The sequence below is a fragment of the Haemorhous mexicanus genome, chromosome 3 (assembly GCF_027477595.1).
Source record: "Haemorhous mexicanus isolate bHaeMex1 chromosome 3, bHaeMex1.pri, whole genome shotgun sequence".
Taxonomy (NCBI): Eukaryota; Metazoa; Chordata; class Aves; order Passeriformes; family Fringillidae; genus Haemorhous; species Haemorhous mexicanus.
The window spans coordinates 67,635,475-67,660,310 of NC_082343.1; the positions used below are offsets into that span (position 1 = coordinate 67,635,475).

Consider the following 24,836-nt stretch of genomic DNA (forward strand, 5'->3'; position numbering starts at 1 on the left):
TCCCTTGTGTTCAGTTCTCTCATGTGTTTCAGCCATAAAAAGTGTTTTGACTGTGGTCCACACATGGATCAATGTGTTATGGTAGATAATTAGAAATTAAAACTAGGGTGTTGTTTCACTAGCTTTTTGGTACAGGAGCATATACTTGTCAGCTTCTGCAAAACAGCCCAATTGGACACAAGAGAAAGTTTTATAAAATCAGAACTGTTCATACTTACATTTCTATATGTATTTATGATCCTGCTGGTCTGCACTCTGCTTTGTTATTTATGGTATTTCCTTAATATGCTGCTTTGGGAGAAATAATGGGTTTGTGACACCAGATTGAGACTTGGGAAGTATTCAGCTTAAATGCATATTTAAAGGCTTTCCTTCCAATCCTGGGCAAATGACCTATTTTGTCAGTTCTTTGCTTTCATATATATAGATATATATTAAAAAAGAGGATAATATTACTTCTTCTTTCCCTATCCTTTCATCTGTTTTGACTGGAAACTGTCTAGGGCCAGGACTTTTATCTCTTATTAACTGTGTGTATCTACAGTGCCTCTGTAGACAAGGCTTTGAGATGCTAAGCAGTATCTGCTTATTCTTTCATATATCTGGAAACACACTGTCCCTAGGGAGGTCATAAATCTCCTTTTACTTCCCATACGCAAAAAGTGGTGGCATTAAAAAAATACAACCATGGTTGCTTATTGCAACCATCTTTTTTTTCATTGGAGAGGAAAGTCAGTGTGAAGATCTGAGGGAGGGTGTGATCTCTGGTGGTTGTAAATTTGACAGCCAAGTGTCCTCTGCTAAGGAAATCTTGCCTTTAATTTTGTAAGTGCAGATTTGGATGCAGTCAGCCCCATCTTCGCTGCTAGCATGGTTTCAACTTCAGAGCAAAAGGTGGATCTTAAATTAGGTTTGAGTGCATTTGAGGCTATAACATAAGATCAGTGCTGTTGTAATAGCTCAGACATTGGGTTGTCAGCCAGAGAGAACAAAGTGTGTGAAATTATCAATTCGTCTTGCCACCGAAGACACCGAAGACACCTCAAAGCTGCTTCTAGCCTTCTACTTCTCCTGGTTTAAAAACATCAGGTTTTTGTTGAGGTCCCAGCAGGGAGCCGAAGTGGTGACAGCCCCCACATTTAAGGACCAGTTCTCCCTGCTCGGATTTCAGCTGGAGGAGCAGAATCACCTGTTCAGCAGCATCACTGAACGTGACAGTATCAATGACAGGGTCTCAGCTCTGCTGCATATGACTGTATTTAATAGTACCTATTTTCTTAACTCTTTTTAGTAGTAGTAGCTCAGAAACAGTCTGAGCATCATGTCTGACCAGAGTGTTAGTGTTTGAGAGGACCTGACTAAAAACAGATTTCCTTATGCTGCTGGCTGTTGCTATTTCCAGTATTTTCTGATCGATGGCATTCCTCTTTGGTTTTTGTACTGAGGTACATCTGTACCAAAGCTGGAAGTGCACATGCAGCATTTGAAGTTGCAGCTTGATGTTGTAAAGTAGCTTGTTCAGAAAGCAGCAGCAAAGTTTCAGCCTCACAGAAGCTGCAGGATGATTGGGCCCCACTGAGATTCCAGGTTCTTCATTGGATAGCTATTCTGATTTGAAATCCATCCTGGTACTGACTTCATTGCTATTGATCCATTACTTATCTAAATTAAAGCTGATTTAGGTGTCTGCACAAGCTGCAGTCTTTCTTCACAACTGAGGCTGCAGGGTTTGGGCATTCTGAGTCTGCTTGGTATTTTCTTAGAGAAATTTCCCCCAGGGCTCTCGGAATCTTTTTTAAGACTATGCCAAAGGGAACAGCATGATTATTCCTGGCCATTCAGTCCATACCCCCTGATTCTGAAAGAGTGATGTGAAGGCTTGATGCCTAATTCAATACCTTCTGCTATCCAGAAACCACAAATGAAAATATATGGTGAGTTATATAGTTCACTGTGAAAAGCTGAAATCTATTTAGATGGAGCTTAGTGGTTATTTTTCACATTGTTCTGTAAATCATATTTTTAAAAAAATGAATGCTTTCCATTAGAATTTTTGTCTCACCTATAGATTATATAATGGCTTAAGTTAAAAGCAATAACTAAGATGTCAGGCTAGATTTAAAAACTGCTTCTGCTTGCCACAAAAATGCATATATGGCTGAAGCCATTGAAAGAGTTTATTTCTAATGGGAAAAGGGACCAAGGTAGTCTTGTTTTGAATACCAGAGCATATTATGAATGTATAAGGCCATCAGAGGGATTAATAAACTGTAGAATTCACACAAAAAAGACAAGTGAATGTATTTTTAATGTAAGTTATTTTTTCTCTTTTGAAAAGTATTACAAATAATGTCCTGCTTCACATAATACATGAAATAAGAGATCTTTCTAAATTGGTTTCAATGGATAGCATGCAACATTTAGTTACAGAACAAATGTGTATTCAGCTTTTAGCTATATTTTGAAGAAATGACTGCCAATAGAATAATCCATCAGTCTTTGCAAGTATCCAGGACAGGAATCATCTCACTCTTCTCAGTTAACAAGCTGATCTCTGAGACACAATTGAGTAGGTTTGTAAGAGAACATGATAATTTAGAGCAAAAATGAACCTTGTGGGTTCACTTATATCTAGTCTAGCAACAGCAGTGTCACAAGCAACAGCATCAAATCCTCCTCTCTTAAATGTGTCAGCCCTCATTTCCTAAGCTGAAGGGCAATTTTTCCTCTATTCCTGTAAATAGGTTGTCTCACACTTGAGGCCTGATGGTCAGGTATCTTTTCCAAGTTTTCCCATTACATGTATTTATGGCCATTTCTGCAATCTTTCTGCCTCTTACATATATATTTATTCCCTCTGTCTGACACTGCCTTCATCACTTTCTCAGTGTAGTTCTAAAGAAGTGGCATATCTAGAGGCTGTACAGAGAATGCTAACTCACCCCAGAAGAACTTCACAGGAAAAGGGAAAATCCTCACCAGCACTTCAGCACTTCCCAAGCAGCTCAGTTCAGTACAGCCCTTGGTGGCCCTGTGGTTTCAGTGAGGTAAAGCAGCTGCTTGCTACAGTTTTACCTTGAGTCAGGGTAGCTAGTTCTCTTTTAGACATTAAGATTGTTTAATCTTTCTTAATGGGTAACAACTGCTCGGATGATCCTAACAAGAAAACAAATGATTTCTGCAGAACATAGCACATGATAGTGGAAACAATGGAAATGGCCAAAAGAGGAACATGTGTTGTGAAGCTGTGCCACAGCCACTCTGCCAGATTTCAAAACCATTTCAGAAATTGCTGTTAGGCTGGGTTGCACAATTAAGCAATGCTGTCAATGCAGTAAACTTCTGTCAAAAGAGGAAAAAGCAATTTCTGGCCTCAGGATTCAGACAGAAAATATATACAGTTACTTTTGGGGGGAGGTTAATATTTTTTGGCACATTGCTAACTTTGGAGGCTAGCTTTGATATATACTCAGTTTGCACCCTGCCAAAGGTAGTGACTGGGGGATTTTGGGTATATTTATTGGGTATTTTGATTGGGGGATTTTGGGTATATTTATTGGGTATTTTGATTGGGGGATTTTGGGTGTATTTAACTGTCAGCATTAAGTAGTGAATATTTTTCAGAGCTGTTGATTTCAGCCTTTCAGAAAAACAAAAAAAAAAATCCATGGAGAATCCTTTCTCCTTGAAAGGAAAGGGAAAATGAAGTGTTAGCAAACTGAAAACATGATATTGGCAGACAAGCCTTTTTCATCTCTGGAGCTTAGTGAGGCTCTGTTTAACTGTGGTGAGAGGCTGGTGGCTTGTTTGTGCTGACTGCACTCTCCATTAAGCTGCTAGAAGTGGTTTGCTTTGTGATCATAGTGGTCTGAAAAAATGCACAACTGATGTGGACAATGAGAGAACTGCAGCAACTCAAATATAATGGTTTGTCATACTAGGTAAAGCTAAAAGTGATTAATGTCTTAAACATTCAATGCTTAAGCACTTCTTGGCATTGCAGAAAATACATAAACGGGGCAGGCAGTATGCTGCAATAGCAACCCATCTTAGAATGAAACAGTTGGTACCCAGCATTCCCACTGCATACTTTGTTTTGGTTTTTTTTTTTTTTGGTGTAGGAGGTGGGAGGCAACTTAACTGAATGTAACTTAAATGTGCTAAAATCAATAAACAGGCAGTTTTGTCAGCTGTCATGTTTAAAATACTTATCACCCAGCTGCACTGGTGTTCTGCACGTAGCGATAGGATGGCTGCATTATGTAGGAACACAAGATTCATTGCTCAGAGCACACCAAAACGTCCAGAGGACTCACTGCTCCTTCTTATTCTCTTCACTGTATTTCCCCTCTCAGCATGAGCATCTCTACAAATGCTTACAGAAAGCATCAAGGCTAAAGACAGGCTTCTACAGATTTTTAAATTGTTAATAATTTACTGATAACCGCACGGTGTCTTAAGTTTCAAACCAGATAAAGTGTTTATTCAAATATTTGGTTGCTTATGGACTGTCAGGAGAAGCAGAAAGCTTTAATGTTGTTAGAAGTCTTTAAGGAGGACTTTAACTAGAAAAGTCTAAAGAGAAATTGTATGGGTTTTGCTCATGGCTTTGCTCTTTTCAGAGCAGACACGTCCTTACTAGTCATGCTATTTTCCCTTCCCTTTACTGATAACAAAAAAAACTTGCCAGAATCAACAGATATCCTAGAGTATTCAGAACATGCACAATGTAACATTTCGAGAGTGACTTGATTGGATTCATGACAGACCATTAATACTGTTTTAAAATATGAATAAATCTATCCTTCTGGTAACACACAACATTTAATACATTTAGAGTTAGAGCATTGGTGCTCTGAGAGACAGTAATAGATCTATAGAGGGAAAAAAACAATGATTTTCAAACACAAGTAAATAGTCAGCTTTCCCCTAGAACTTAATAATCTTTTTAGTGATCAAATGAATAGGTATCACAGTAGTTACATGTTTGCCAATGATTCCCCTTTAAAAATTTAGGTACCTCCATTATAAGCACTCGTATTTCATTGCACATGTAAGCTTGTCTACATAACATGTCTGAAGTCCAAAAGAAGTAAAGTGCTTTGGTGCTTCTAAAATGTTTCTTATATTTTGTGTTTAACCAAATGAAAGTTCTTCTATGTTCAGATTTCAGTTCAAATTTTTAAATCTCAGTTTAGTAAGCAGTGAGGACTTCAGCACAAGACACTACTTTTCTTTGGCAAAAGTATTTAAATTGTTTATAACAAGGGCTTGAACTTCCTATTCCATCAATAAGCTTTTTTGTAATGAACTCATTGGAATTTGCAATAAAGGATAAATTTGATTAATTGCAAAGGTTGAGAAAGAAAAGTATCTATTGCATTAGAACAACTAAACAGAGAAAATGTAAGGGAAGTTAAAAAGTAACAAGAAAGCAGACAATTTACTTAGAAACTCACAGAATGTAAATCTGCAGTAATCCTGACCTGCTGCTCTGTGCTGTTTCAAAGCAATAAAATGTACTGGTACAAGCTGTAAATATTAAAAAAATAAGTAAGCAATTGACATTATACATCTTTGAATTATTGGAAATAACACATGATAAAATTCTCTTTCATCCTCACAGTTGCTTCAAATGATCAAAATACTGTTTATGAAAATTCCTAGGGGAAGAAAAATATATTAAAAGTTTGAACAGAGATAATTTATGGCGCTTTGTTATGAAGATGCCTGCAGAGTTGTAATTATCCCCAAAACAGACATTATAAACCCTTGAAACTTAGAATCGTATTTCTGAAGTTTCAAATTTATTAAGGTATGGAAATATGGAACTGTCTTGCTGAGCAGTTTTATCTCCAGCTACAGTGACATCTTGAGGCAGGGAATGAAACCACCTGGGTTTTGTTAAAACAGCAGTAATAATTGAAATTCATTAATCATAATTAAGAAGATACTGTAAAAGGAGAGGTAAAATGCCTGAGAGCTAGAGGTAGCAGAACTGTGAGGTCACATTGCCGTTTGAGGTTTGTAATTTGTTCTCTCAGCTCCTCCAGCAGAGTTAACACTTCTGTGGCATGTGTCTGTTTAGAATTTGAGCAGCCTTGAGGAGCAGATTGGTTTTCCTAAGAAGCCTCCACCTGTGCTCTGCAGGCATCTCAGTGTTTTTGTTACCTGTCAGTGTAATGCACCAAGAGAACCCCTGCAAAAATAAGCTTATCGATTAGTTTTTAACTCATTTGAACAGGGAGATGATTCAGTTCTGGGTCTTCTGCGTTTCCCTGTAAACCATACATTCTAAACAACTCAAAGGGTAAATGAAGGACTTTGCAACCACAAAATCAAGTCAGGGATGGACTGAAGGGGGTGGTGAAGACATCATTTAAGATGTGTGAAGAGCTTAAAGACATGAAGAACTGAATGAAGAAGAATGGTTATTTATTAGGAGGGTACAATTCTGCTTAATTTTGCAAGGGTAAGAACTGGCAGTATAATGTATAGGTAAAGGAACAGGCTGATAAGCAGAGAACACAAAACATATTGCCTTAACAATGAGGGCAGGAGGGGGAGGAAATCAGGTTGGGAAAAACTGAAGAGTTTCTCCTTTATGCTGTCAATAACAGAGATTACACAAATGTGCAATTTGCAGTCCTGTAGTTGAAACCTTTCCTAATGTCTCATTCACTGTGACAGATAGGTAAGGGCAGAATTTTAACATGCAAACTCATGAGAAAGATGCCAGTAGTAATGCAAGGAGCACTTGAGTCACAATTCAAACTGTAAAAAGCACTGTTAGTGTTTCTAATTGAGTGCACAAGCATTTATACAGTTGTTGTATTGAAGGAATAATTTCCCACAAGATGGAGAAAAAGGTAATTTGGCTGAAGGCTTTACTGCAGTGAGGTCTGTAAGCAAAGGTTTAGGTAAAAGCTAAAAAGGAAAAATTGCCAGGAAGTGTATTAGCTGTAAAAAGTTACTCTGGCTCTAAGAGCTTATTCATGACAAATTGTGTACCATACCAGCTTTACATGTTGCAAATGTATTTCTCTAAATGTACAATGTTTATTTACCTTTAGTTTCCCCCTCCTTTTTTGTCCACTGCAGCCTCAAATCAAGTTGTCTCAATTTTTTTGCTTCATTTTTTTCTTTCCACTGCCAGGTAGCATCTGCTCTTGCTCCCTTTGGTAACATATATTTGTAGCTACCTTTCACTTGCTCAGAGTTTGAAAACTTCCAGGGATGGGGCGTCCACAACTTCTCTGGGCTACAAGTTCCAGTGTCTCACCACCCTCACAAGAAAGAACTTTTTTCAGATATCTTATCTAAACCTCTTTCAATTTGAAGCCATTCCTTCTTGTCCTGTCACTACATGCCCTTGTAAAAAGTCCCTCTCCATCTTTCCTGTAGGCTCCCTTTGGGTACTGGAAGGCTGCAGTTAGGTCATCTTGAAGCCACCTCTTCTCCAGGCTAAACAATCCCAATTCTGTCAGCCTTTCCTCATAGGAGGGGTGCTATATCCCTCCACCTGATCTGAAAACAGTGCAGGAAGGAATTATTTGTAATTGGGGAGCAAGTTTGAAATAGACCTGCAATTCAAATAAATGTGTGTCTTGAAGTGAGTACATAATTATATAAAAATAAAAATAAGTTTAAGTGTGAAATTCAGCATCAATTGTAGCAGACAGATTTTTTCACTTGGGTGGATCTTTGTCACATCACTACATATTCTCCTTTTAAGATAACTTGTTTTACTCACTTGATTTCCCAGCCAGAACTGCTCCCAAAACACTGCAGATAGCAAATAGCATTCCCCTACAGGAACATAACCCTTCCTTCCTATCCTGCTCAAACGTCAGCCTTCATGTCTAGGTAAAAATGCATAGTGACCTAGCATGCTCTTAATAAAGACATACACACTGCATAGGAGTTATCTGGCACTCAGGGACCAGGGATGGTACAAAGCATGACAAGGCAATCGCAGTGTCTATAATATATCTAATAACTACCTCATAAAAATAGCTTTAAATAAGACGGTTACATAAGAAAATAACTTTTAATAGACATATGTACTAGTTCTTAATAGGCCCCATTTATAAAACATAGATGATTTGCTTTACTAAACATGAATACTTAAATTGGAAATATATTTTTATTTTGTGACATTTTTGGTATCAATCAACATCAATTTGTTAGTTTCTTAATACCAGTTTGCTAGAATAATTTTAAAACTCTTGGAAGTCATCCTTTTTCAGCCTGAACTTTAATTTTGAGCCAAAAGAGAGGAAACAACTTACCAACACTAATTGGTATCACAAAATTCATTTTTATACTAAAAAAATCAACTCTGGTCTAGTTAATATAGTTCAAAAGTGCATCATTGCTGTTATGTCAGGCAGATACAGTTATACTTCATTCTGGTTTTCAGTTGTTACTTCAAAAAAATTTGCAACCTAGGTAAATTTAGTTATCAATCTGTTTTTATGGTTGCTTACTTTTTAAATAAATTCTGATCCAACAGCTAAGTGACCAGTAGAGTTATTGCCTAATTTTAGAACTGTTGATTTGGTGAGATGGGAGATACCATGCTGAAAGATTAAATTAAATGTTTTTAAAGTTTTTCCTTTCTCAACTTAGTTTTAGGTAGCTTGTTGTTAGAATGCCCAAATAGGTCTGAAAGCTATTTCCTGCAAAATTATTGTGTGTTTTCTCACCTTTCCTCTTTCACATCCAATTCCTCTTTTTATAGGTTAAGCTACACAGGATTTTTTAAAAGCAGAATTTGTTTAAAGCACAGGCATTTTCATTATTTACTTCTGCTTTAAAATTTAGGTATGTTTTCCAGTAGGTACCTAGTAGTAAAAGCATGCAATCAAGTTGGAAACAAGGGGTGGAGGAGTTTTCTGAGCTAATAGTGGCTCTGGATCTGGGCAGAAAACATCCTTACTAAGTGCTTTGCACTCATATTACTGGAAAATAAAGTATAGTTTTCAATGTGACGTTCTTGGCAGAAAAAAAAAAACAGTATGTAAAAACTGCAGTTATTCTGCTGATGCTTCTAATTTAGAGAGGATTTTTCATGCTTAGAGGAACAACCTTTACAAATGCTTAAATGGAGAGAAGTACTCACTTTCTTTCACTTTATCACTACTTTCTCTTTATAAAACTTTTTTTAAAATCCTGGCTTTTTGTTAATAGTTGTCTGTAGTGATATTTTTTAATGGTTTTTCTCTTGTATAATGCATGTTGAGTACTGTTTCTGGATCTTATGATTTCAACAGGACAACCAGAGCACTAATGGATAGCTGAATGTATGACAGAGTTATCTCCTCTCCATTACTTTATTTGAAGAGTAATATCTTACTTTCCTTCTGGGCTTCTAATTAATGTGCTCTTCTGCATCTCCTCTCTTGTTTTAATTCTGTTCCTCCCACGATGGCAGACTGCCTTCCTGGATTTTGTAATTAGTGGCCATACATTGCTAACATCATCAACTTCCAGTTCCCTCTAGATTTGTGTATTTTTATTCTGCTTAGGTTTTTTTTTCCAGAGATCTCAGTGAGACCCTGCTCTTGATAGATAAGTGGAGGATTTCAGTCCATTGGACTTTGGGAATGCCATCTAGACTCAGAGGCCTAACATCATTCACTGCACACACTGAGTCATGTGTTTTGAATATGAGTTATGACTGCATATAATTTACATGAAATTATATCAATAACCACCTCCTTTAAGTCAGAATTAGAATGAGAAATACAGAACCTGAAGTGATGGCTAATAACTATTGAAAGTTAAATTACTATTGAAAGCTAAATTACCTGAAACTGCTCAATGTAGAAGGGAGGAAAACAAAATATTTCAAAATTTGAAGTGTATTTGGTAGGTCTTTCCAACATTTTTATAAAACATACACTGTAAATGGCTTGAAGTTGAAGCAAAATTAGTCATCGTTCCTGATGTATGTTCATCTGCCTTGGTTTGGCTGACTTTGAAGTTATGCTGGCTCCTATTAGGCATTGCACTTCATGAGCAAAGGCAATACAGAGCAAAAACAGCCAGCACACAAGACAGCTTTGTCCTTTGCACTTTACCAGACGGGCTTTGGTTTGACATGGTGTCCTTCTGCAGGCCATAGAGACCCACCTCATCCGAAAGTCGAGCGGGGGCCTGACGTACATCGCCGAGTGGAAGGGCGGATTGCTGGAACACAAGATGGGACACCTCACTTGTTTTGCTGGAGGCATGTTTGCTCTGGGAGCAGATGGAGCCCCCAGTGACAAGACAGGCCATCACATCGAGCTGGGTGCTGAAATTGCCAGGACTTGCCATGAATCCTACGACCGTACGCGTGAGTACCATGTTGCAGAGTTTGGCTGCACGGCTTGCCCCCATGAAGGCAGCCACTGGTGTTTTTGCATAAAGCTGAATGGAAATTGTAGCACAGTGAGAAGTGTTCATCTCTTCTGAGCGAATGCTGCCTTGCTTTAAGAGTAGCTTTTAAAATGGCTGCTCTGTTTTATAAAGAATTTCTGTGTACCTGAAGTATATCTCCTCACTGTAGTAATTGACGTGACAGTTACATAACAGTAATTACCAAGCTTCTTTCGTTATGCCAATTTCTGTGTAGCTGAATACAAGTAAGAGAGGTTCTCTGTTCATTTATGCATCAATATAGGTATTACTCATGTTTTATGCACAAAAGAATATTTTACACTCAGTTCTGTTGATACGATGCTGCAAACAACAGAATTGCACAAAGTGGATTTCTGTACAGGAAATTCCTTTGGATTTTATCATCTTCTTATAGAAATAACCCTGGCAGCATTTCAGCTCCCAGAGTGTATTTTCAAGTTTGGTATAGAAAAGTAAATATCCTCATCTTTTAGGCAAAATTTCACTTGTTGCTAGTTACACGAAGTCTTCCAGAATGCAAATGTTAACATCGCTGTTCAAACTGTAATTGCCATTTAAGGCATTGGTGAAGAACAGCTCTCTCCTACTCCAAATTATTTATAAAATATTAAAAACAGGAGGAGCTGCAGTATCTTCTATAAATTATATCATTTTGGGTAACCTGGCTTTGTGCCACATAAGAGCCTAGCTTGATTTGGAAATTTGGGGAGTTTTATTTGGTTACATAATTTGAAACCTTTTTTAATGCCTTTATTTTAGTCTGTGCTTTTTTTTTTGGCTAGGAATGAAACTGGGACCAGAAGCCTTCAGATTTGATGGTGGTGTTGAGGCCATTGCTACAAGACAAAATGAAAAATACTACATCCTACGACCAGAAGTCATAGAGACCTACATGTACATGTGGCGCCTCACTCACGATCCAAAGTACAGGGAGTGGGGATGGGAAGCTGTTGAGGTAATGTTCTAGTGGACTTTTTTGTTGTTAAATCAGAGTAATACTGTTAAGTGAGCTATTGAATGATAGCTGGACATTGTTCAGCAGTTGGAAGCTGAATATTTATTTTAAATCATGGATATCAATTCAGATTTCCAGGAATTCATTTGCCAAATTGATGACATTTTGACAAAACCAAAAACTGCTGATATTGTATAATAGAAACGTACCTTGTTATTTCTCCTCCTTAAATACGTCTAGGATTAGGGGTCACATTTGGATGTATTGTCCCAGATGTTAAGTGTTGCTGCATGTGAATGGAAAATGCATACATGTGTCAGATTTGAGCCTTATGGCTCAAATGGAAGCCTTAAGCTCAAATTTGAGCCTTATGACTTATGGAAGTAAGTTTTATGAAATGTATTTTCAGTAATCGTATGAAGGTAATTTTAATTAAGTTGACAAAGGTCAGGATGAAGGACTAGATAGTACCAAACATAAAACCATGTTACTTTCAAGAAACATAAGTTATATGGACAAAACTCCCAAAATGACAGCAATCTCTTCTAGATTTGAATTTTTTTGTCCCACTGGCCTTTGAGCTTCAAGCTTTGAGCTTTGTGTTTGTCTAGCACAAAAGGGCAGCTTCCAAAAGGGCAGCTAATCTGCACTACAAAGAATGGGCTTGCCAAACCCATTGTTTCCCTTATTTCAGCAGTTAATCACTCTAAGGTTGAGAGCCTTTAGATTTACCTGTTTCATCCTCCAGGTGTGGGTCCTTATTACACTTCTCTGGAGTTCACTTCTGTCCTACTCACACTGACATTGCCCTTGCTAAATTAGCTGACATCTGATAGGAAATACAGCAAGCTGAAGAAGATTATTTTTCTGGCTCTGTGTACTTAAGCAAAATGAAAAAAAAAAAAAAAATCAAAACTCTCTGCAGTATTTTGTTCACAGTGACCTCTCTTGTGCAGAGGTATTGCTTTCCAGGATTTCAAATTTGCCCCGTTTGTCAGTTTACCCAACACCTCTTGCTTCTAGAAGTGTATGATTACAACCTTCTTGGAGGGGCTTACACCACTAGTTACAGAAGGTTGATTTACTCTGAGGGTAGAACATGTAGACTTGTGCCCTACAATTTCTCATCCCTAAGGGACCCTACTAGAGAGCTGTTTCTGGGTTATGACCCCATAAACCCAACTCCCTCCCCAGCAACCAAAATCTGTACATGTATTCAGTATTCACTGTGTAGATATTGATCATACAGAAATGTTGTGCAAATGCTGTTGAGCATTGTGGAAAAAAGGTTGTTTCAAGTCTGGTAATTAGATATCCTCCAGGAATTAAATTTAAGGCAAAATCTGCTTTCCAAAAAAGAATAGCAATATTACCTCTGCTTATACTCTCAGACTTCTTGCCTGAATATTCACGATTGTTCCATGCCTGCATTAAGCACTGTATTCAGCTAGGTAGAGAGCAGTTATTTAGGGCATTGTATTTACCTCCCTCAGGTGTTGGCTCTGGGGGGCCCTGAAACAATATGCTTCTGAATTACTGATTCCAAAGCAATTTGGGTTTTAAAACCTCTAATTTAGAGGGCTGTTCCCTTACTTTCTTCTTTGCTTACACCACCCATAGGCACACATTTTACTACTAGAATCTTCCCAGGCAGATTATAATTGGCATATTTACAATGGCTGTTTGTGGAAGTCATCCCATCAGGCTTCAGCAATGCCAACTGTTCCTTCTCCAGGAGATGTTTTTCTTGACTCATTGTTACTGCCCACACTGATAACATTGTTATAAACAATTGAAACGTTTTCCTTATTATTATTCTTTACCCATTTGGTTCAGTTTGTTTGTGTTTCTTTCAAGTTGGTACACTGTTTACCTCCTTCTCACTCCCCACGTGTCCCTTGTTTAACATTCTTGTGGTTATTCTCAATCTGGCTCTAACACAGCCAGATGGGTGTGGGAGATGCAGCTGGTCCCATTCTGCCCGGGGCCCATTTTCCACTGTCCTAATGTGCAGTTGGGTGTTTCACAGAAAGGAATCTTACAGCTTTCCAGAACTTATGCAGTCAGTTGTAGGTTTAAAATCTTTTTTTTTTCACATTCTCTCTTGGTGTTAATAGCCATACAGCTCCACCTAATACAGTATTTTTTTGTTACAGCACATCTCATGCTAGCTTGCCATAACTATGTCGTAAATTCTGTTCCCTCTTGCTCCTTAATGCTGCCCCAAAGGGCACCTGACCCTTTCTGTCCTTGGGGAAGCCCCCAGCCACTGAGGGCCATTGGTTTTACTACCAGTACCTGTTGTACAAAGGGGAACCTGAGATTGAAACAAGAAAAAAGCGGAAACTAACGATCAGACTATTTGGGTTTTGTCCAAAAAAAGTTGTTCTTCATGTGTTTCATGTCCACTTTTAACTCATTACTCTGGCAGTAAGATCTCCTTTGGTTTTTTCCAGTGCCTTTGTAGCAGAAAAAGAGGCAGTTTTAGAGTCATGACTTCTAAACTCTCTGACAAGTCTCTTAAGTCTTTCTCTAACTTTATAGACTAAAAATATGCTATAGCCTCTCCTTTTTTTCTTTGTGAATTTTCTTTGCTGCTTTGAGTCCAAGATTATTTTGTATGTACTTCAGCAGCTGGAGAAAATGCAGTTATGACCACCAGCAATATCCACTGTTACTGAGTCAGAAAGGTTTTATCAGCTTAGCTCATAAAAGCCTCCCTCTCTGCATTATAAATGTGGCACATATTTTAAATTTGTATCACTTCCTTTGTTTTCCCCTTTATGAGGAAAGTTTGAGACTGCCAGCCAGTTTTCACTGTGCTTGATGTTTTCCATTACTGTATCATAACTAATCCTAGCCACCCTCATTTCCTGAGAACTACTTATTTAAAATGTGTTTGATTGTTTCTTTCTGCCCATCACTGCCAGGATGGCTGACAACCTAGAGCCTTTTTATCCTACTAGTCCTGCAGGTGGATGCCCTGTTCCTTTAGTTAGATGGAAAGTAGCTTTGAGGGGTGAGATGTTTCATATTTGCATCAAGCAGATACCACCAGAAGGCAAACTTGGGGCAGGTTAACCCCTTAGTTTACATCATAGCAGTTCCTCCAGGTACCTTTATGATGCCTCTGAACTCAAAGAATGCTCAAAGTAAGTTAGAGTGTATAAATGGTAAATGCAATTTGCTTTTATTTTACCTCACCCTGTTTAGAATGCAGATATTTCCTTGCATAGTAGCCTTATCCTGCAAGTTCTGCTTCTGCTGTGCCTTGAAAAACATAATCTCTTGTTTGACATTGAAAATCCAGACACAGATGCAGAATTTGGAATTCCTTGCAGGTTGAAGTAGACAAGAGGGAAGGAATACCAGCCAGAGGAAATTACTTCTTTAAAATTAAGTATAGTTGTCATTTAGTAAAAGTGTCCAGGAAAATTAAAGAACCTAAAGACACATAAGAAAAGACAAATAGACTGTTATATTTTAAAGGATCTCTTCTGGAGAAAAATCCCTTTTAAATATATGATAGGCAGCTTACTCTCCAGTGAACATGAAGGAGAGCCTGACATGCAAGCCAAATGTGTGCACACAGCTATAGGGACTCCAGCAAAATCAAGGACATTTAAGATATCTGCAAACAGCAAAACACAGATCTTAAAGAGCCTTTAGAGCAGGGGAAGGTGATGAATACTTCAGTAATTGTTAGTGACTCTTAGTCCCATCTGTCTTCAGAAAATGCTTACTCTGCCCAGTTTAGATATATCCTCTGCCTTGCTTTTTTAGCTTCTGTGTTTTGAAATGCAGCATCTTTCCCTAAATAAAATCTACACATCCTGTTCTCACTTCAGGGGTATTTGTAGTAACTTCAGAAAAGGAGGAACCAGTTATCTCCTGGCTCTCTCATGTGGGGGATAAAGCCCCAGGTATTTCTGCCTGACAGCTGTTCCAATACCATCTCCACAGAAAACACCTTGTTTCACAGCAGTGTGGTCCTGAGTGAATGCAGCCATCCACAATCCTTACTGTCATTTTCATTGCAAGAAGTTATTTAGGGTTAAGTAGCACTTTCTGAATTTAGTTTTGAATAATGAGTTCTTTTAAATATAATCATCTTACATTCTCTTTACTCCTTCCTTATACTTTCTGATACCAGAGAGTTGTTATAAAAGAGAAGAAAAATTAATAGAGTAAGAATACTTGTAGCCTTGTTAAATACATAAATTATAAAGAAAAAACCCTATTAAATAATATTTTTAACTATAGTAGTAGTAGTAAGATAACCAATATTCAAATAAGGTATTGGATATCAGTATATTTAAAGTTATGGCTCATATATATGCATAGAGGTACCACCTTTCTATTGCAAACACCTAATATAAAGTAAAGCAACAAAGTTTATTAAATAGTCTCACTGTATATACCTTCTACAGTTCCAGCATCTTTTTTGCCCTTTTATATATACTCCTCATCTGATCTTTTCTCTCCTTCATAAATACAGGACTTTCCTGTGGACAGAAAAGAAACTGTATTTTTAGGTGGCCCATGTACTCTCTTTTATTGTGAAATAGGAATCAGTCATCTGTTTTACACCTTTTAACTGAATAAAGAGTTTGGACACTAGCTAGAATAAAACACACTGTTATTGTTACAGCTAAATTATGTTGTTTTAAGTCCTGGCTTTCTGTCTACTCCTGTGTAACAGACAAAGCTTTTTCAGAGAGGTAGCAAAGAAAACTATGACTTCTGCACAAGATAAACTCAGTCAGAACCCAGTATCAGTGGTTCCCCATTGAAAAATTAAATAATTGCAAAGGGAAACCATATAACTTACACAGAAAATGAGGAGTTGCCTTTCCTTTTTTTGAAGGGATTTGTAGGAGGTAAGGAAAAGACTGATCTTTAGTATGGTGTTTAATTATGTCATAATCATTTTAAGTACCAAAATATGAGCAGGAAAGGTATAGGTAATACAATGTCCAAAGGCTGAGAGATTGGGAGAGAAAGGCTATTGTTACTTCTATTAAAAAGAAGAAAAAGAGTATAAGTGAAAATCCATATGTCTTTAAATCCTTATACCCATACATCTTTCCTTCTGAAAGCTGGTTTGTGTTCACTTTTTATTCATTTATTGTTTTGCTTCTCTTCCTGAATATGAAATTAGACTGGTATGCCTATGTCTTTTTTTTAAGAGTTTTTCTGTCTAGACATTTACCAAGTTTTCACCTCTTTATCAAAAGAATTGTGGCAATTGTTTTTTGCTAGTTTTGTTGTCAAACAGAAAAACTGGCATATTATTCATCTTGTTAATCCCACTGATTTGGGTGTTCTCTTCCCTGCTTCAGGCACTGGAAAAACACTGCAGAGTCGACGGCGGCTATTCTGGCCTTAGAGATGTTTATAACAATCATGAAAGCCATGATGATGTGCAGCAAAGCTTCTTCCTCTCAGAGACACTCAAGTAAGTTAAGAAAGTTGACTTTCATTAATGTGAAGTAGTTCTGTGTATCATCTTTATTGATAAGTATTTATCATTAGTACCCTTGACACTCTCGCGTAACAAACTCTGAATGAAATAGCAGAGCCCTTCTTAGGTGACAGGAAGCAAATTTGCCTTTTTTTTTCCCAGTCTGTGTCAATAAACTAAATTCCCTGACTTCTGCAAATTATCTTTACTTCTGATAAAGGTACTTGATAGTTTTTGAGACATTGCATCTCCTGTCTTTGATAGGATCTCATTATATACGCCAGCAATAATGAAACAAATTGACTAGACAGAGAACATAACAGGCTTATATTGCATACTTTTCATTTTAAAGCTTTAGAAAAAGAAGACAAAACAACTTCCATGGAAAGCATGCAGGACCTGTAAAGAGAAAAAAACAAATGCTTTCATTATCTATCAACATCTCTTAAATTTTTAAAGAGATTAAACTTTTGTCTTTATCTCTTCAGTTCTGGGGGGTTTTTTTGCTGTGCAAGAAAAAATCAGTTATGCCATCTCAACAGGAAGTTTAATACTCAAGTAAATTAAATATGAATTATTATGTGTTTTCCAGGAAATCACTTCCCTGATGTGGTCTCATTTCCTGCTTTTTTTTCTTGCCAGATACCTGTATTTGCTGTTTTCTGAAGATGATCTTCTTCCATTTGAACACTGGGTCTTCAACACAGAAGCTCATCCTCTCCCTGTTCTTCACAAAGATGATGGGAATAAAGAAGAAAACCAGAAATAGATGAAAATTAATTTATACTTTGTTTCATTCCTTGCGTTTCCAGGACTTGGGCACATGATTTGGTTTTAAATTCCTAAGTTGAATTTTTTAATCAAGTGTTTTGCAGTCTGTTTTCTTTAACAGTAAATTTTTATGAATGTACCCAATTAATTATGATAAAACCTTAATCCTCTAATTCAGATTAATACCTTCTTAGAAGTGAAATAGGGTATCTTTCCAGATTCTGTTAGGCTGCAGTGTCATTTTGGCCAAAAAAAGCAGAAGGTCTGCATGTTACTTGTTTCCTGTTATGCTTTTAATTTGACTGCAAAATTCTTCTCTCCTCTGTGAGGAGATGTACGCTTTAAGCTGTAATATTTTGCCATGTTGCAAAAAGCCATATTGAATTAAGTATAAAGAGCTTTTTCTTTTCTTTTTTTTTTTTTTTTTTTTTTAGTTCTATGTCACTTTGTTTTGTGTGTCATCCAGGACAAATCTTGTGACTGTGACAGCCTCTTCTTATGCGGGTCTATCATTACTTGCTGGAGTATCTGATGTATTTCACTGTCAATGAAGCCGACATAGGGGTATTTTCATCTCATGCAGACACAACTCTGAAACTGCAGTATAAGTTGAAGTTAGATTAAACTAGTTTCTGTGGATTTAGCACATTAGTTAGCAGACCTTAGTTTTTCAGGTTTTGATTAGAATATTGTAATAGAATAAATTGTTTCCTCCCTTTTCTAGGTGGTGTTATTCTTATGTCTTTAGTCAAGCTACTGTGGAGTAAAATAAGGTAATCATTTCATATTAAGAAAGGGACTATTAGCCTTCTTTATATATTTAGTCCAGTAGCTTTCATTTGGTTGGTTGGCAAAAAAAAATCCACTCAACGACATTTTCCTGGAAGCTCAGAATTATATCAGATACAGTCTGCTTGTTTTTTTGTTACTTTTGCAAAGATTTAGGTAGGTCCAGACTTGACACCAGACTTGATGGTTAATTGTCAAAAAGCAATTGATCTATCTGTATGACTAAAGAGGGGTGTTCAGATGCCTTGAAGAAAACCTGCCTCCTCAAAAGAAGTCATTCAGAGAGGAAGTTACCCTACATTGAACTAAAACTTCCTGACAACACTGCCTTGTCTTAAGTAACAGAAATGCAATGTGCTTTAAAAATCTTCCTTAGAGTAGAGGCCTGGCTTATTAAGAAAGGTAACAGCTTTGCCAAAAATGTTTTGCTCTGTGGCATCACCAAAGGGAAAAAGAAATGAGGCACAATATTCCTGTTTCTACTTGGTTTGAAGTGGTTTACATTATTTTTAAGTCTACCTGTTTTCGTTTAGTGATGGGATGACTTCCATACATTTCAGGTAGGAAACACCTGGCTTCCCATTCTGAGAAAGAACATTATTCATTGATTGGACTGCAGTGGAACAAACCTGGTTCTGAACAGTAACGTTCTTGAATGGTATTTAGTAAGATAGCTCACATGTCCAGCATTGCTAATCACAACTGAGGGAACACATTTGTTTAAGCTTTAGAGTACATTTTTTCTATGCTGATAGAGGTCTGCAGTGGAGGTTTTCTTAGGTAGAAGCCAAAAATAACTACTTACATTTTATATATAGCAGCTGGAAGCTGACCCATAGAGCTTGCCCTCAAGTCTGTAAGGACAGCACTGCCTGTTGCCTCCCCTGCTGACGGAGGAGATGACACGTGCCACACAAGCTGCCAAAGACACTGGTGTAGGGGACCAGGCAAGGATCCACTGGTGCTCCAGCACAGGCTTGGCAGAGCTGGCCATTCCTACATGAGAGTATTGGGGCACCTTGGGGAGCCTGGGCCACCCAGCTCTGGGAGAATGGATAGAAATGGATGTGCAGGTAAAGCCTGCTTACACAGAGCCAGGCACAGTGGCTCAAAGCTTTGTGCTCCACTGTTTTTTAAAATTATTATTTTCTTTTTTTAAAGTATGGATTCCCTCATGGCACAGCAGCTTTCTGAACCCAGATGAGCAAGGATTAGGTCTTGACTCTCTCCTCTGTTGAAAATCAGAAATTCTGCTGCTTTTGATTCTCCAGAATTTGTACCACTGGAGGACTACACTTCATTGTATTTCTTTATAAATAGTATTTATAAGGGAGATTTTTTCCATCCCCTGAATCAGCATAGCTGTGGAATAAAACCAAAATACTTCCTCTCTTTTTAACATGTAACAATAATTATTTTTTCTTTGTTATGCTTACTGGGGCACTTGCTGCTACTGCCCCCCCCATGTGTATGTGCTGTTTTAGACCTCATCTCAGTTAAATAACTGAGATGAGAAACAGTCTTTGAGAAGTGTTTTTTCTAAGCCACTTTCTACATGGTTTTCTTAACCAAGGTTTGCTTCTCCCAGCTGTTTGTAGTGATGGTGCTGGTACTTAGCGAGCTAAAGGGAAGAGCAAAGAACCAGACAGGTCTTCTCCACATTTCACAAGCAGGCTCCAGTCATGCAGCTCTATGTGCATTGGGTCTTATGTACTTAAATATAAGCATCATGGGTGTTTCCTTGTAAAATGGACATTTCATAGTGTGGAATTTTCCTTAGTGTGGGAGTTAGGATGATCTGAAAGAGCACAAATTTGATGTGGTATTGGTATTCAGGTTGTATGTACAAACTGCACTATACTGTACTTTTTGTAAAGTAATGTAAGTAGACGAGAAGATTGTACAATGTGTAGATCTGCCAGCTGTAAGAAAAAAACTTTTCATAAACTGAGAATATATCAATTTTTCTTTTTTTTAAATAACCCCAGAACACCAAAGTTAGAGCAATCATTTTTGAACAGTCCATATTTACCACTGCTTGTTAGATCAGCAAGATAACATGCCTTTGAATTCCCATTCACTTAACTCGCTTCATGGAAGTGGCTAGTGATGGTGACTTTGTGTTCCCAGTCATTCGTAAGAGCAAAAGAAATTGCTCGTTGTTGGGAGGGAGGGGGGCAGAAGACAGGGACATGGACTCATTATCTTTACATAAAAGCACTGCCCACACTTCTTCCACTTCTTTGTAGCATAATAATGCATTTTAATCTACATATGTTGGGTCCCAAGAGGTAGATCCCTTTAAATGGCACCAACATTGTTTCACAGAGAAAAAAAAAAAAAATTTGATTGTTTGTGAGATAAATATTGCATATGTGTTGGTTATACACAGATTTTTGCAATGCCCAATAGCTCACTGTTTCTATGGTAACTTCATACATATCCATTTCTATCATGTATTTAAATTGGTTTTGATTTGTACATATTCCATTTAGTCTTTTCATCTTTATATAAACTGAAATTATGGAATACATTATAGATCAAGATGCTTAATTTTTAAGAACTTATATTTGTAAAAATTTCTCTATTGTGAATAAAGTCTTTTAATATATCTGTTCAACTGGTTATAGTTTTTCTTACATGTGTTGCAGAAGTAACTACAGGAATCTGCTGCATATTCTGGTTTAGCTGCTGTACTCACAAATTTTTTGTCAGTACTCTGTGTACTTGTTAAGCTGCTGTTCTTAATTAATGTCAGTGTATAGAATTTCTACCACTGAAATTAGTTTCTAGGAATTTTTGTCAATAAAATTCAGCATACCAAATGTATTTTGGTAGAAAATGAGCCTGCTAATGAAAAGAGGGAAGCTGGGAAGTGGGAGGTGGCAGGCAATAAGCACAGTGAAGGTCAGCCACTACAATTCATGCTCTGCACAACACAAGTGGGCAAAGCTAAATGCCATTTAGGAGCAAACAGCACAGAGGAGATGACAAGGCTGTCACAGTGCCCAGTGTTACATGACCATGTAATGAAATCCTGTCGTTAGCCCATGCTCCAGAGGAGAGGGAAACAGTTGTCATAGGAACTGTAACTATATTTTGTTTCAGAAGGACATTAAGATTTCCAATCTAAATATTGAAATAACAGCTACACCTCCTGGATAACCTTGTTTTCTCTGTTTAGTAGAAAGCCTTCTCCCAAGATGATACTGAAATAAACTGCTGTGGTTTTACAGAACAGTCTCAGTAGTATCAATTTCTGTCAAAAGACTTATTCATTAGACCTGCTTAAATCATTTTTGAGGGCAGCTCTGAGGTTTTTTGCAGCAGTTTCAGCTACACAATGAAGTCCTTGGGGCAGTGAGCAAACAGTGCCCTCCTGCAGCTGGCCCCAGGACTAGACAAACTGCTACTCAACAAGGCAAACATGAACTAATGCAAACCTTCCTGCAGACTGTGATTCAGAAGAGATGTAAACACAAGCCCGGGTTAGAATTTCAACCAATTCACTCTACTCAATTGGATGCTTGGTGTAGTTTGTTTTCTGCAGGGGGAAAGGGAACTGGGACTGAGTAGACAATTAGTCAAGACAAACAGGATTTGCCCCATTTGCATTGCCCTATGGCCTTGCTCTATCACAAGAGGAACTCAGCGCTCACACGGCAGCATCTGCCATGGAAACAGCCCTTCATCTGATCCGCCTTAATCTTGGGATTAGTCTGTCCTAGTTGATCTCAAATGCAGGAGGAGAGATTACACATTGGAAAGCAAACTGCCAAACCCAGGAAACGGTCACTGAGATTCAAGAGTCCTGCTCTGAATACTGCAACAACAGGTAAACCACAGGGTTTTGCTCTCTCCTGGTTTATGCTTTCATACATGCACAGAGTGGTGGATGGAACAAGTCCGACATCTGCAGAACCCAGCTAGAGCCCAGCAGGCTGTTAGCATTCAGCATTATTCCAAAGCCAGCACTTTGACCCTCAAGTCTCAGGTACCTTCTCCTCTGTCTGCACCAGCTCTCACTCACCCTGTAAACTCACCATAAAAAACCCTCCCACTGGAAGCCCCTCTTAAACTTTTCTCGTGCTCTCCAAACTCTGTGCACACTTTGTGACCAAGCTGTGGAAGGTTGTTTGCCTTTTACCATTCTCGTGCTGACATTTTACAGGATCCCTCTCATTATTAATATTTTATGTCTTCATTCCAGTTGTGTGCTGCTTTTACATCATCAATCAAAGTAGCTCAGAGCTATTATTAGTCTTGAGCACCTCAAGTTAATAAAAGTTATTAAAAAAAAAGTAATTAAAGGAAAAAGCCAATTGGCAGTGTGGTTTTAATGTACTGTAACAATCTTGTCCAGAAAAAATACTGTTGTCCACATCTTACTTTAATCCCAACCCTGAACATTTCTCACTAAAAATGCAGACTCTATTTGTGTTTTATACTAAGACATATTTACAGATCTAAGCAAACCTTACAACTATCCACTTCTGCCATAGGATTTGATAGACTGTAATATAGTTCCCAGTATCTAATTCTCACTTCTTTCTGTTCCAAAGCAAAAAATGTGGAGGCAACAGTGTAACACCAAAGTCTATGAACATTTTCTAATAGAGCATTAATTGGCTGGTCATGGTTGAAACCTGCTTGGGCAGTCTTCCATCTTTATATCCAAGGTGTCACCAGAAATGGGCTAACAGGGAGAAATTTCTTGCATCAATGAAAATTTTTCTTTCTAAAAATAACTTGTAAAGCAAGAGAACCAGCTCCATTTAAGTCAGCGGCAAAATTGTTCATTTAAGCAAAGTCAGTTTTTCACTCAGAGAAAACAGTTCCATAGAATTTCACATGGAGACTTGTGGAGTGGATATAGCTTGAGGAACGCTTGAGGTAAAGGCAGCAGACATGCTGTGCATCTCCTCTCTTTTATTTTTTAATATCCTACAGATTATCTTTTTCTCAAATATGGTTTAGACAATAAACATCATGTATGAATTTATTCTCACTAAGCAAACTCTCCATCTTCTTATCACTCAGAGCTGTTTTTTCACAGTGAAAACAAATCAGTGGCTTCAATTCAGCTGTTGCTTGGCTTCTTTAATGAAAGCGTGCATGTCTTAACTTGAGTAGCTTCGACAAAATTTGAAGCTTTCTTTTCTCTATCATTCCAAAATGTTTTAATATATCACATATATCACTCTGTTTCCAACACTGGCTGCCAAATACACACAAAGCCAAATCTTCGGCTTTCATATTTTGCTTACAAAATCCTGCAGCCTCTTTCTATTTCCCAGCAAAAATTTTACAGCCAGACACAGTAGCAAGTTCCCATTTTGTGGGACTCCATTAATTCTATGAAATATGCTGACAACTAGCAAGCATGACATAAATATTATATGTTAAAATAGAAGTGCACTTGTCAAATAAGAGGCTATTTTGGTATGCATTATTAATAGCAACCATTTCTACTCTGTAGTGCCAAAAAGGTAAAGCAAGTTATGTAGACACATTCTCTTCCTGAAAATTTTTACAATATGAGATGAGGCAAATAAATGTAAGTCACCGGGCAATTATTCAAACATGAAAAGGGTGTAGGGAGATCAGCAGTGAAAAGAGTAAGGCAAAATGGGTCACTGAAGGCACTGGGCTGAAAGGAAGATGGCAAAGGGACAATGACATAACTTATAAACAGGAACTACTACATCAGGCAAGATGATCCATGAGAACAGTAAGGTACTTCAGAATGGAGAAGGAATGGGTAGGAATCACAAGCTGGGCACTTCAAAAGCATCATCTTCAGGCAGGCCAAGAATTGAAAAATGGCACTTTCTTTCGCAGACATGCTACAGAGGGAAACTGGAGCGTGCCTGTTCTGCAGGGGCACTGACTTTGAAAACATTTACTACAACCAGAAATAAAAAAAAATTCAAAACATTACTCAAATATTACCCTGCACTGCAAGATGATCTTCTGTCCTCTCACAACTCTTAAATTCCCCTTCCTCATCATGGTGTATCTATGCATCTCTGTGCTTCCCCATGGCACAGGAGGCTGCTGGATGGCTGAACACCTGCCTGCCCAGGAGAAACAGTGAATTAATTCCTTGTTTTGCTTTGCTTCTGTGCGCAGCTTTTGCTTTCCCTGTCTTCATCTCAACCCATGAGTTTTCTGGCTTTCACTCCTCCAGTTCTCTCCCCAATCCTACTGGTGGGGGAATGAGGGAGCAGCTGCCTGGGGTTAAACCACAACACCAGGAAAAGTTGTAATTATTTGTGCATAGCTTCCCTTTTTTGGGTTATTAACTCTCTGTCCTTGGCTTCTACACTTCACATTCACTTGAACCCCTCACTGGATTTGTCCTTTCAGTTGGAGGTGGGAATCTAGAGGCATTCTTTAAGTAAATCACCCAGAGATGCACACAGACCTTTAAAGGTTAGGAGAGATGGA

General features: G+C 37.9%; 1 protein-coding gene across 1 annotated transcript in view; it reads left to right on the forward strand.

Annotated features, from left to right (window-relative positions):
- MAN1A1 (mannosidase alpha class 1A member 1) overlaps window positions 1-21,006 on the forward strand; it is a 141,362-nt gene extending 120,356 nt beyond the window's left edge. The window contains exons 9-12 of the mRNA XM_059842212.1: window positions 10,123-10,342; window positions 11,190-11,362; window positions 16,705-16,820; window positions 17,469-21,006. Coding sequence (XP_059698195.1) covers window positions 10,123-10,342; window positions 11,190-11,362; window positions 16,705-16,820; window positions 17,469-17,595 — 636 coding nt within the window. The 3' untranslated portion in view covers window positions 17,596-21,006. The remainder of the gene's footprint in view (window positions 1-10,122; window positions 10,343-11,189; window positions 11,363-16,704; window positions 16,821-17,468) is intronic.
- Window positions 21,007-24,836: the final 3,830 nt, after the last annotated feature.